Source organism: Nannospalax galili, unplaced genomic scaffold (assembly GCF_000622305.1).
Source record: "Nannospalax galili isolate Female #2095 unplaced genomic scaffold, S.galili_v1.0 scaffold127, whole genome shotgun sequence".
Lineage (NCBI taxonomy): Eukaryota > Metazoa > Chordata > Mammalia > Rodentia > Spalacidae > Nannospalax > Nannospalax galili.
In genome coordinates, this window is record NW_008360326.1 from 701,016 (window position 1) to 713,991 (window position 12,976).

At 36.9% G+C, this 12,976-nt stretch overlaps 1 protein-coding gene across 3 annotated transcripts in view; it reads right to left on the reverse strand.

Annotated features, from left to right (window-relative positions):
- Positions 1–12,976, reverse strand: part of Bard1 (BRCA1 associated RING domain 1) — a 75,305-nt gene that overhangs the window by 14,523 nt on the left and 47,806 nt on the right. For all 3 annotated transcript variants that reach the window (XM_029560014.1, XM_029560012.1, XM_017796249.2), the window contains 3 exons: positions 12,300–12,408; positions 6,052–6,184; positions 5,168–5,260 (listed from right to left, as the gene is read on the reverse strand). In XM_029560014.1, coding sequence (XP_029415874.1) covers positions 5,168–5,260; positions 6,052–6,184; positions 12,300–12,408 — 335 coding nt within the window. The remainder of the gene's footprint in view (positions 1–5,167; positions 5,261–6,051; positions 6,185–12,299; positions 12,409–12,976) is intronic.

Below are 12,976 nucleotides of genomic sequence, written 5' to 3' on the forward strand. Positions count from 1 at the left end.
AAAAACTGTACCCGAGGTTGTCCTCTGACCTCCACATGCTTGTGCACAAATGTGCAAACACACACACACACACACACACACACACACAGGAAGAATCACTCTACACAACGACAAAATGGAAAACAAACAACTTATACTACTGCTGCAATTTTTGAAGACTTAGGTGGCAATTAGATCAATAAAGAAAAGGCTTACTGCATGAAACTCCAACAGAGCAAAGAGACAGTGAAATGAAAGCTGGAATGTGAAATGAGGCTAAGTGCTCCATTCCTGCCATCATAAATGCCTAGCTGAGGACATCACAGAAAGTACTGTCATAGATCAGCAGACTTTATGATTCCATTTAAATACTATTATAATAATCATTTATTTTGCCGTCATTTTAGCTAATATTTTAGTTATAAGCATATTTATACGCAAATATACACATAAATATGCTGAATTTACTTTACTTGGTGCATATGGAAAAGCAACTAGATTCTATCACAAAACATATTACTACATCATAAAATTTTCTTAAACAAATCTTGGGTATCAATTCTGACACCCTGTATAATGAATAGTAATAGCAAAATTGTCTGTGTAACAAACTTAATCTAATGTCCAAAAATCCTCACAATAATTATAGAGACAGGGTCTCCCTGTAGCCCCAGCTGGCCTGTAATTCACTTTGTAGACCAGGATGGCCTCAAACTCAGAGATCCGCCTGCCTCTGCCTCCCAAGTGCTGGGATTACAGCATGAGCCACCATGCCCGGCTAAGTCAAATGTTTTTAAAAATCCAATTTATGTAATTGTCTGTATCTGCAGTAAAAATTTAAAACATCTAATGTATCAGGTAGGAGACAATCACATGTATAAGTTTTAATTTCTCTTTTTAAGATCAAAGCCTTTAGCTGCCCAACTAATCTTTGTAAAGACTAAAAGGAAAATTTGTTTTTGTTTTCTAATTAAGAAGTTGGAGGTTTGAATTATTCCCAGAGAACGTGATTTTAATAAAACAGGCAGAGAACTCTTTTTAAAACTATCAAAAATGAAGTGGAAGCTGGGCATAGTAAACCATGTTTATAATCCCCACACTCACATTCAGGAGAAGCAGGAAAATCCAGGGTTCAAGGCCAGCCTGGGCTATACAGCAAGCTCTTGTTTCAAAAAAGAAAATCAAAACCACGGTCTGTAACCCACTAACCCATACCACTGTTTATTTTTTTCTGTATGCATTCACAAATTTCTATTCTGTCAAAAGTAAAGACAAAGATGGTTGATGACCAGAAGGAAACAGATTTCTGTAAGCAATTTCATAATCAGGCTTATGTTATAGAAATGTTTTGGTAAATCTATTTATGCTTCAATAATTAGAAAAGTTTATTGTTCATGACAGAAATTGCATTTACCTTTAAAATAATACAGCACTTTTAAAAGTCCACTTAAAGAAGAAACTTTCATAGAAAAAAATGAATTCGTTGGCCTAATTATGAGATTGTTTAGTGGTTGTGTTTCAGGGTCTATCACTCAAATCAACCAACCAATCAATCAATCCAACCAAGAGGAAAACAAATTCAAAAAGTCTGATACCTGGCCCTACCCTAGTTCGCAGATACAAGTCTAGTGTAGACTATCTGTAGGTGACGGACTTTCTACAATTTCTAGAGCTCTGATGAGAGAGAGGAAAGGGGAAGATAAAAGAAAAGACAAAAGCCTAGATGGTCTGTCTTCACAACGATGTGAGAAATGAGGATACAGAATTACATTTTTAAGGTTAAGGAAATTTCAGAAGTAATATACTCAAAAGATCAAGAGGGTACTAATATACTCAAAGATCAAGAGGATAATAATATCTTACAGAAGGCTAATTATGATCAGAAAGATGCAGTTTTATTATATTCAGATTCTACAAGATTAGTAATGTAAATTATTTCTACAGCTTCTTTCTACAACTTCTATTCTTTTCTTTCACCTCAGTCATCTCTTTAATTACCAAAATTCACCATTGTACAAGAGTGGTTGGTTGTTAAATGCCTATGAAGATTAGTACTGAACTAAGACTGGGATAGAGACTTATCCACAGTTTTATTTTCTACTTTTTAAAAAGTGTTGGTGGTACTAAGGGACTGAAACCAGACTCTTGTGTGCCAAGCAGGCACTAAACCACTCAGCTACCTCCTACATCCTCCAAAACCTGATCTTGGAGGAGGAACTTTTCCTATCTATATCTCTTATTTCTGAAAACATAAAATGAACACCATATTGTAAAATTTTTAAAAATTATAATTGCTTGTCCAACAGTATTTCTGATCTATTCTCAGAGCCCTTATTACCCATGGCCTCCTAAGATATTCTGTATATATAATATATGAAAATGAGAAATAGTCACTTCTAAAGAGAAAACTTTTCTTTCATTCATTCATGCATTCATTCATTCATTTATGAGACACGATTTCTATATAGCCAAGGCTGACCATGATCTCACAATCCTCTTGCTTCATCTTCCACAGTGCTGGGATTTTAGGCATGCATCATTCCACTGGCTAAACTGAAAATTCTGACAGTTAAACTTGGATCCACTAGATCAAAAAAAAAAAAAAATTCTGTTCTGTAATTCTACTGTTAACTAGAAAAATAGGTCAATAATATATTGAGAAAACTTAGATTCAAATTTCTATAGAGGGGATAAAAAGATGGGTCAGTTGGTAAATTGCCTGCACATAAGCATGAGGACCTAAGTTCCCCCAGAATAAACTGGGTGCATTTATTTGTAACCCTAGCACAGTCCAGGAGAGGCACTGTGGTAGTACAGCAAGACAGGCAGATCCCCAGAGTATGGTGGTCAGTCTAGCCAATCTGTGAGCACAAAGGTTTGGTAAGAGACCTTATCTCAAAAAATAAAGTAGACCACAATTGACGAAAATACCTGACATCAAGCTCTGACCACTCCCCCCAAGTATGTGTATACACATACACTATACACACATGTATATACACAGAGACACACATGAAATTTGTCTTAGATCAATTTTGTTTATGGACAATACCATAAAAAGTTAATATTAAAGTTGCTAAGTAGTTCTTCAAATAAATACTTATCCACAACTAATGCTTAGGCTCAAACATAAAACTCAGTTTTAATAAATGATACATCTTTATAATTAACTTCAACAGCATTAGTCTACATCATCTTCCTTTAGTATATATGATTTTCAGACAGTTTTGATATACTGTGAAACAATTTCTAATCGAACTGGGATGCTTGTCACTAGAAGCAGACTAAGGAATCTCTACTAGGAAAGGTACTTGAAAGTGTGTGCCTTCTTTTTGTAGTCATGTGACCCAATGACTATTTAAAGTAACTGTCTCAAATGCTGAACCTGTTTCTCTTTGGACTCTACCTTAGAAAATACGAGCATATGAACTTCAATAAGAGATTTTATCCATTTTTTATCCTAAAAGAACCACTGGTATTAGAGGATGTTATTCACTACTGTGAGAATCACCAAATACACTATTAAGTCAGCTTGAGTCCATCATTGATTCTATAAAAATGACATGGGCAAGCCATTAAAGTGACAAAACTTCCATTTCCTACAGAAGGTAGATTTTATGAAAATGAATCACATAGACTGTATATGTAACCAAATGCCAGTTCAGCAAATTCATAAAAACTAGACTCAAAGCTAAGAAGTGTCTTATTATTCAAAATCCCACATGGTTTCTTTACGACTGGCATCTTATTATGAAAATCTACTTCATATAGCCACTGGCGGTGCTTCTGGGCCAGGTGTTGTACAAAAAACTCCACAATCACAGGGCCATTTGGAGTTTTTAAATATTAAGGCTCAGATAGATCACAGACATAAAGGTAAAATAAAGTCCAAAAACAGACATAAAGTGAAATTTTCCTTCCTATGTTAAGGCCAATCAGCCCAATCATCATGCTTCTCAAACTGGTCTTGACTTGGAGAACTAATAACAGAACAAAGAGAAAAGAGGGTGGCACTGACGTCACAGCCACTTATCTGGACCCAGGCACAGAGATGGGAACTGGAGTCACAGAAAGGAATGAAAGCTGATTTTAAAAGGACAGAATACTAAAATAAAACTGCTTCTCAAATCTAATCAAGACTTCAGATTACTTAGGATCCTGGTAAATCATTTGACCATAAAGCCTTCAAAACAATTTTAAAATTTTAATGAATTTTAATATACCATTCGCTTCTTTGAAATATTTTGTTAAATATACCCCCTGTTCTTTTGTGATATAACTGCTGCTACAGGAGATTTCAAAGAACCTAGACACCTCATGCATCTCTCCTCCAGTGTCCAACGCTAATATCTTACACAGTTCTAGCACAAAACCAACAAACTGACTCTGATAGAATACACATGGCATGGAAGTATATAGGGTAGGTCTATGAAATATCTTCCCTCAGAGCCTTGAGCATCATAACCACCATCAAGACTCTCAACTATGTATTATAAGATTGTCCATGTTACCTTTGTAGACATTTAGCTTTCCAAAGAAATTGCTAACAAAAGCTGGTGAATCTGCCGTCATATTTAAGCTATCATACCAAAAGTACACACTTCAAGTAACAAGGAAAAGAAAATAACTAGAAATGTGCTATTTTAGTACTAAATGAAGCCATAGTTAAGAAAAACACAGTGATGCTGGGCAAGGTAGAAGGTAGCTCTGAGGGTGCTGGTATTTGTCAACAAGAGAGAAATGGGAGGCTGAGGAAACAGTCTCTGTAATCACCCAGATCAGGAAGAATGAGAATATCCAAATTTCTCAACAGCTGCCTTAAATGACTGAGCACCCAAGAGATCTGAAGGACATTATGAAAGCAATATTCAAGAAATATTAATAGGAGAGTAATAAACAAATTTCACTTCATAAACTTGTGCAATTGATTTAAAACATAAGCATACTTTGCTAAATATATCATTTAACATAGTATGGCTCATTTTGGCTTCAGTGCATTTACTCTTTATTAAAATAGTTGATATTACAGAATAAAACTACTTTAAAAAATCAGAACATATTTATGCACATTCACTAAAAATATTTAAATGGTACTAATGCTAAGTGAATGTCTTTCAAAACAGCAACTAACAGAGAAGGATCAGGATACACTAACTAGCCTCATAGTTCTCCCAAATCTAGTACTTACAGTCAAATGTTAGGATCCAGCATCCATTGAGAATCCCAAGCATACACTTCAAAGTACTTTGGGCTTCTTCATCAGGAACAATGACATGAGTTACTAAAACACAAAGCAAGAAAAACAAACATAAACAAAAATAATTCTCTGAACTATTTTTATAACCACTTATCTATTTTAATTTTTTTAATATTTATTTGTTTTATATGTATGTTTTGCCTGCACATATGTATGTGCACCAATTGTATATAATGTCCATAGAGGCCAGAAGAGGGCATCAGATGCCCTGGAACTGGAGTTATGGTCAGTTATTAGCTATCATATGGGTGCTAGGAACCAAACCTGGGTCCTCTGCAAGAGTAATCAGTGCTCTAACTGCTGAGCTATGTCTCCAGCCCCCAGTAGTCTATTTTATTAACTTAAACTTGAATTTTCTTCAGAAATAATTTTTACACCTTAAATATTCTTTTATTTAGTATTTTATAACTGCCTCCAATAGAGTTAAATTCAAACTTGGTCTACACTACACAAAAAGTTATTATTAACAAACCCATCTGTCCATCTCACATGGTTTTGTCCTAAAATAGTTTAAGGTTTTAACTTAACATTTCCTATTGCAGATGTGGTTCAATGATAAAGTAGTGCTTAGATGTACAAGCCCCCTGGGTCCTCTCCCCAGGTACTTAAAAAACAAGTAAGCAAATAAATCATTTTATGCTTCTTAAGTATACTAAACCTATAAACTACACAAACATTTTATATTACAAAATGCCAAATATATAACCATATCCCTAGGTTAAAACATAAGTAAATTATCAAAGGTAGTTCTCCAAAGGATTTACTAATCTTAATTTTTGTTTTCCAAAGAATTAAATAGAAATAAGAATCCTTACCTGTACTGTCAAACTCAGCACATTTTTTAGCTTTAAGAATTGTGGCAAGTTTGCTGAGCATTTTCTGTTGTTCTGAAGAAAGCCCACTGCCTGTAAGTATCAACGGCCGTCCACTCTTTCGCTGCGTATTCACCTGTTATTGAAAAACGGGGAGTCGCCACGGTAAAAATATGTGAAGACCACAAAGAGAAGCAACCCACCTTCACCAGAGAGAAGCTTTAATTTTAGTAATCACCTTACTCCACAATAGTTCTCAATGATTTCTATTGAATCTCCACCCAGAACTTTGATGCTCGGTGCATTTGAATAATCATTTTCAATTTCTTTCTTTTCCTCCCAAGTAAATGTCAACTAGAATAGCTCTCTCTACCCAGGGAATCTTGTTTAGATGATGTTAAATTGGATCTCTGTAGGGTTTCATAACTGCATTCTGTCACTAGTAAACCCTTTTCTCCCCAAGTAATCTAATAGCCACTTAAAATGGCCAATTTTCTATCCCTCCTCCAATAACTGCCTCCAATAGAGTTAAATTCAAACTTGGTCTATTTAAACTAAGATTATTTTGAAAAAGAACACTAACTCCAAAGAAAGAAAACAATTTTTTACCATTAAAACAAAAAAGATGAAATGGGCAGGACAGTGGAAATTTAGGAGAGAAACTCCACACACAGGAAGAAGTCCTTGCTACTCGTGAGAAGGAAAAACGCTAACCATCAGAAGTGTGCTTTTTCACTACAACATCTAAACTCGGATCTTACAGGAGACAGGAAAAAAAAAGGGAGAGAGAAGGCTCCAGTGGACAGCATGAAAGATCAGAAGTGAAGAGGCAGAGGCACGATGACACAGTGGCTGTAAGCACAGCCAAAGTCTTTAATAAACAGAACTGAGAGGAGAGAGAAATGCTGCCTGGCAAAAGAGAAGTTATGATCCCAGTGGAGAAGAAAAGGCAAACCAGAACTACTGCATCGAAGCACAAGATGTCAAATCAATACTCTTCACACAAGACATGGGCTTTGTGTGCACTGACAGTTGGGCTTTCCAAAGAGCACGAAGGAAACAACAGAGGCAGAGCCACCACTGGAGCTCAGCAACTTGTAAGAGAAAGCTAGTACTCAAATATTCACATTAGAACAGTGAGGATTCACTCAGACTCCCTATATATATTACATGGAAATTGGTGGCTGAGCTCAATAATTCATTCACTCAAGACAAATTCTGTGTATGTATTAAGCAAGCTCACAGAAGAAATTAAAAAAATTCTCATAAGAAGTTTTTTAAACAACTATGCTTGGCACTTAAAAGTTCAGCTCACTAAATTATTTCTTTAAGGTTCTGACAGCAAAGGTTGACTGGACATACACACAGATAACGAACATAATTATAATCACATTTCCATATAAATACCTTTTCTAGTCTCTATAATATCACTATTCAAGCAGTATAAGTACTCCATAACATAGTTTTAGAAATTGTTCAATTACAATATTAAGAAACAATTGTCAAAAAATTCTTGTCAGTTAAATAAGTGCTATTAAAAATATCTCTGTAGAGAATACATTGCCTCTCAATTTACATGACTCCAGTTTAGCTAAATAGTGCTTTGCATAAAATTCAAGTGTGAAAATACATCATTTCTAAATATAGCATATGACAGTATCTGTGCCAACCAAGGAAAGCACCAAAGTGGGTGAAGTATTTTCTATCAGTTTTTAATTTGCACAAAAAATTAAAACTGGGGGGCTGGAGAGATGGCTCAGCAGTTAAGAACACTGGTTGTTCTTGCAGAAGACCCAGGTTCGAATCCCAGCACCCATATGGCAGCTAACAACTGTCCATAACTCCAGTCCCAGGGGATCCGACAGCCTCTTCTGACCTCTGCAGGCATTGCACGACACAAGTGCACTTACCTACATGCAGGCAATACACGCATACATATAAAATAAAAATAACATAAAATTTTTTTTAAAAACTGGTACTAATTTTTCAGTTATGGAATGCTATAATAAAACAAAAAGCAAACAGCTCCTAAAGTCATATGTCTGATTTGGGATGGTCCTGCATGGGGGTTGAGAGTTTAAGTCTGGCAAGAAAGGATCCCGAGACCATGATACTCATATATGGCTAAAAAAACACCCATAGGGTTTAATACACAAATTTCATAAAGATTAGAGATCATGTGCCTTGGCATTATCTCCTATTTAAATTCAATGTAGTACTTCTCTTAAAATTATTAAGTTATTCTCAATAAATTTTTCCGACTAGTGGGGTTATAGAATCTGGAAATAGGGATAGCAAGATGGCTCAGCAGGTAAAAGCACTTGTAGCCTGCCTGAGGTCCTGAGTTTGATCCCCAGGGCCCAAGTGGTAAAAGAAGAGAGCCAGCCCCTACATACTGTCCTTTGGCTTCCACATGTGTGACATACATACAAATAAATAATTTAAAGATGTATTAAGAATTTGGAAAGAATGAAAAGGATAAACATATGCTTTAAGGGACCAAAGGCAGAGAAGTCCCAAAATGAACCATGCAAAGACCTCTTTGTTTAACTACAGCTTGCTTCTCAACATCAAAGCAGCACCTAAGCTTTACTTGAAACAATTCTGAATGAGACGTAGAGGGATTCAACCTCGCCTACTTCTCACGCTCCCTTCCACTTCCAAGCTGCACAGCTTCAGTTGTCACCTTGATACACCTGGGAAGAAAGAACCTCAACTGGCGAGCTGCATCCATAGACTGACCTGTAGGCATGTCTGTGAGGCATTTTCTTGACTGTTGAACGATGTGAGGAGGGCCCAGCCCACTGTGGGTAGTTATACCCCTGGACCAAATAAACTGGCCAGGCATGGTGGCGCACGCCTTTAATCCCAGCACTCGGGAGGCAGAGGCAGGGGAATCTCTGTGAGTTCAAGGCCAGCCTGGTCTACATAGTTGAGTTCCAGGACAGCTGGGGCTACAGGAAGACCCTGTCTCAAAAAGACAAAAAAAAAACAAAAAAAAACAACAATCAAATAAACCCTTTCCTCCCCAAATTTATTTTGGTTTTATCATAACAACTGAAAGCAGACTAGAACACCTTCTGCACACCCCCTAAAGCAGCTTCTCAGTATAGTTTACAACACACTGATACAAATTTTCCAGACTGGGATACCACACACCCGCAGGTAACTGGGGGAGACCAGTAAGCACCACACCTGTCACACTCATGCTTGACTGACTCCTCATGTACTCAATGTGCATGTAACTGAGCACCCAGGAATTGTCACACTCCTCTGCCTGCCAGACCTGCTACAGTAAACATGTCCCTACCCTCAACAGAATTTATATTCTAGTAGGGAAGAGAAAATAAACTAAAATAAGAACATCTGAAGTCAACTGATCAATGTGTGGTAAAAGAGAGCAGAGGGTGGGAGGGATGAGTGGCACTGGAACACTGGTAGTTTAAAGAGTGGTCATGGTGTCATACAGCTCTAAAGCCAGAATTCTTGAGGCAGAAACAGGTGGCTTGCAAATTCAGGGCCAGATTGGGCAATATACTGAGATCCAAGCTAGCCTGGGTTACAATGTGAGAGCCTATCCAAAACAAGAAAGACAAATGATGATAAAAAGCCATGCCACATGTCACACAGAAAGTGTGTGTTACTTAGATTTCACAATCAAAATGCTTTTCTCAAGGGCACTACTATACTGCCTCTAAGAATACCACAGAGACAGCTATATTTATAACACATTTAAAATAATCCTTCCCCAGCTTTTACATTAAAAAAATGACAACTTAGATATGCTATGTTCTGCCAAGAGATTTCAAGTACAAATGAAGAAAACAAGTACCAATTTATAGTGTGGTGGAACTGAATGAGAACTGACCTAAGACTGAAGAAATCTGAGTTCTAACTGCTCCATTAAAAAAAAATTTTTTTTTAATGTCTGGTTAATAATCATGGGCAAATCACAACCTCTCCAGGTTTCAGTTTTCTCATTCATAAAGGAGGAAATTAAAGTACTGACTTCTAGGCCCTCTTCATTTCTAAAACTGTAATCTGGAACACATTTATCAGACTGTAGTCTAAAACAAAAGATAAAAAGGTTTTCAAGGTATAAAGGTTACTTGATATGATGGGACCCATGACCACATCGAAGTCTAATGATCTCAGGCTAAATCAGTAACTTAAACCATGGCGTCAGTCCCTACTGCTCTGCTCTTAACAGGCATACGGGCTCCACAGAATGATCCTTGCCTCAGCACAGCCTGCTTCCCCTTTTTGAACAACTGCGAAGTTACGGTGCATCTGTCCGTCTGTGTCTCTTTTCTGCATTCTCACACCACCTGTAATTCCAGACCTCCCTATTCTATGCTTAGACTCTACTACAGTAGCCTCCCAGTCAGCCTCAGTCTCTTCTGACTCCTAGATTATCTTGATCCAGGTACAAACACACTGATGCTGTCCCATGAAATCCAAAGTCCTATCAGGGAAACCAAGGCCTTTCATAGGCTGATCCAAAGAGTCCTTACCCCTAAATCCACGTGAACATTCCTTATACTCCTCACGTTTTTGTTTGGAAGCCTTTTTATAACTTCTTTCCTCTGAGCAGCTGTGCCCCCGATGTGGACTGACTTCTCCACTGCTCTTAAACACTAGATGGGGTCAATGCTGGCTTTCCACACAACTCATTCCTACCGACAGAAGTCTGATGTTGTTCAGGTAACTGCCCTTCAAAGTCTGTCCCTATCTCTGAATATGGCAAAACCAATTTGCAGCTAGTTCTAATCAATAAAATACATGAGAAATAGTAAACATAGTAAATAAAGGCTCCTAGGAGAGGCCTTTCATGCCTCTTTTTCAGCTGGCCACTTTCACATCTGGAATTGTAGCAATCATCCTACAGCCACAAGGAAACATGGGTAAAAACACAGCCACCAAATCAAGGATGACAAGTAAAAGAAAAGAACTTGGGTTCTCAGTATAGTCACAACTGCCAATTAAGCCAGGTGCACAGCTAGTCTACATTAGGATTCTCTTTAATAAATTGTCTTTAAGCCCCTAAGTTTTCTTTGCAACAGCATTTTATTAGATACCCTCCTAAGTCTCATAACCTCAAAGACACCTTCTCTGTGAATTCCTTCTTGAGGCCTCCTGAAGCAAACGTCTTCCTTGAATCCACTGTACATCTTATAGCTTCTATGATAAATATGTTACAATGTATATAAATCCATTATTTCTATACTCCACTAAGCTATGGGTTCCAAAGGAACGCCTTCTTTCCACTCACTGCATCTCTCACTTCTACCTTTCTTTTAATCCACGGGCTCATGTATACTCCTACCTATTCAACATCTCCATCAACAGACAAAGTGGGCCCAGAGGACTAAGGATTCCCATTCCCATGCTAACAAATGGCACCACCATCTACTGTCTCCAGTCATACCAATTCTACTCATTTCTTCTTCCTCTTAGAAAATTTTGTTGGGAAAAATGTGAACTTCTCTACTTCTTATAAGCCTTCAATGCTACTCACTTAGTTCAGGTCATGTTGGCATGACTGTCACAATACTAAATGAGATCTCTTTCACGCTTGCTCACACCCCACAGTCCACGGTTAGTAAAGAAAAGTGAATGCTCAAAACCAAAATTTAACTTCTACCATTCCTGCACTTGGAATCTTTTAATGGTTTCCCATTCTCAGACACTCACTGTGTCTCCAGCCATAATTAATTTTCCGTAATCTTGAAACATGATCAATTCATCTACTTGAGGGCTTCTACACTGTGCTCACCAGGAGGCCACCTGGGCGCTTCCCCTAAGAATTAAACTTTTAGTACAAATCAGAATCCACAGCCCTAGCTAATGTACAGACCTTCAGGAGCCTTCCCCCTTTACCCAGTCACACTCCACAAAGCCATCCTCAAAGCACTAATCTACACACTCCTGAAATTATTTGGCTTACTATCAGTCTACATATTCACAGTCCTTTTCCTTTGCACCTCTCACTAGCAGAAAACTTCCACAAAGAGTTGTGTCAGTCATAGCCACTACTGTCTGAATGCTGCCTAAAATACACTAAGTTCAATAAACATTTCTTGATGGTCTTATTCTAATTACATCTTTGAATCCACAGTATCAAGTACTCAGGAAATGTTCAATATTGGTGAATGGAAGCAATCTGCTAACTGGAAATTTTTCTATTATGTGCCTTTCATAACCAAGTTCAGTAAAAGATACAAATGTCCTGAAGCTAAACCCGTACTTACGACTGAGCAATGGTTAGTTGAGGATGATTCATTCTTCTCTGGTATCAGCAATAATGATTTTATATTTTCATTGTCTGTACAATCCACAGGTCGTATACCAAATATGTTACTGGAAAACAAGTGCAAATGGTTTATGTAAATAAGATGTTCAATTTCATTCTTAACAAAGTAGATGCACTACTAGAACAACTTTTCAACCTCCTCAATGATACACAATTTTAACTAAATAAATGATCCATAATTCACATTAGGCACAAGGATTAGTATCAAAATCTGCTGAACTCAGTGAAGGAAAAAGTTGTAAAACTTCATTTTGAGTGAAATCATTCTAGGGAGTATCTTTAATCAAGTATAACTTACATGTGAATTTTTTTCACAGTTCTGTATTCTTTGCATTCATATTCATATTTTAAAAATGATCTCCTAATTATTAATTGCCATGAATGAGATGTTTCATGTACAATTATAAATCATTTACTGAAGCTGTTATTAGTGCTATTATCTCTTCTAACAAAGACAAAATTACTCACAGGAAAGCCATTTAGATCCTTTAGAAGGAATACTACAGACAAACAATTCAATAAAGTAGTGAACAGGGCAGGTTAAAAGTATGTGTGTGTGTGTATATATATATATATATATGCACACTTCAGTCTTTTATATATATATAATATACA